Genomic DNA, 690 nt, shown 5'->3' with positions numbered 1-690 from the left:
GGGGAAAAAGGGAAAAAGGAAGAACAAGGAGCAAGAAATGGAGGGGAAAAGGACAAAAAACGGAGGGGAAAAGGAGGAAGAAAAAGGGAGGTAAAGGAGGAGGAAAGGAGGAGAAAAGGAGGAAAAATAGTAGAAAAAAAAGAGGGAAAAGAGGGGGGAAGGAGGAATACAGGAGGAAAAAAGAGGTGGAAAGGAGGGACAAAAGAGGAAAAAGGAGGAAGAAAAGCAGGAAGAAAAGGAGTGGGAAAGCAGGAAACAAAAAGAAAATAAAAAGGAGGGAAGAGAAATAAATTAATAATGAAAAAATCCCAGTGGGAGTGGCCATTGGGAGTGGAGCATACCGAATCCATCCCTCTGGAAATCTCCGGAGTTTTCCTTCTCCTCGGAGCTTTGGGAACTCAGGGAGAGGGACCCTGGGGGTGGCTGAGCCGATCCCGCGTGCTCTGAGTCATTCCCAGCCGCATTTAGCCGCTCTCCCACGCGCATCCCGGCCCATCTCCCGCTGAGTCAGGATCCCACACAGCCCCTTCCAGGGCTCGGGAATGGCCCGCATTCCAGGGGAGCATTCCCTGGAAAAGGGGGGGTCTGAGGATGCTCCCAGGGCCCCTCCAAAGAATCCTGGGGGATTTTCCCACCAGCCCAGTTTTGACCTTTGSTTCCCCWATTTCCAYCCTTCCCTTTCCCATTCCA

The 690-nt window shown here is 51.5% G+C and overlaps 1 protein-coding gene across 1 annotated transcript in view; it reads right to left on the bottom strand.

The window, feature by feature from the left end:
- The window catches only part of IGSF21 (immunoglobin superfamily member 21), a 68,333-nt gene extending 67,847 nt beyond the window's left edge, over positions 1-486 (bottom strand). Inside the window, exon 1 of the mRNA XM_057386610.1 lies at positions 342-486. Coding sequence (XP_057242593.1) covers positions 342-486 — 145 coding nt within the window. The remainder of the gene's footprint in view (positions 1-341) is intronic.
- Between the last annotated feature and the right edge of the window lie 204 nt (positions 487-690).

This window comes from Malurus melanocephalus, unplaced genomic scaffold (assembly GCF_030028575.1).
Source record: "Malurus melanocephalus ecotype Western Australia unplaced genomic scaffold, MMel_1.1 scaffold_1006, whole genome shotgun sequence".
Classification (NCBI taxonomy): Eukaryota; Metazoa; Chordata; class Aves; order Passeriformes; family Maluridae; genus Malurus; species Malurus melanocephalus.
Note: the sequence above shows the minus strand (reverse complement) of the source record. Positions and strands in the feature narration are given on the sequence as shown.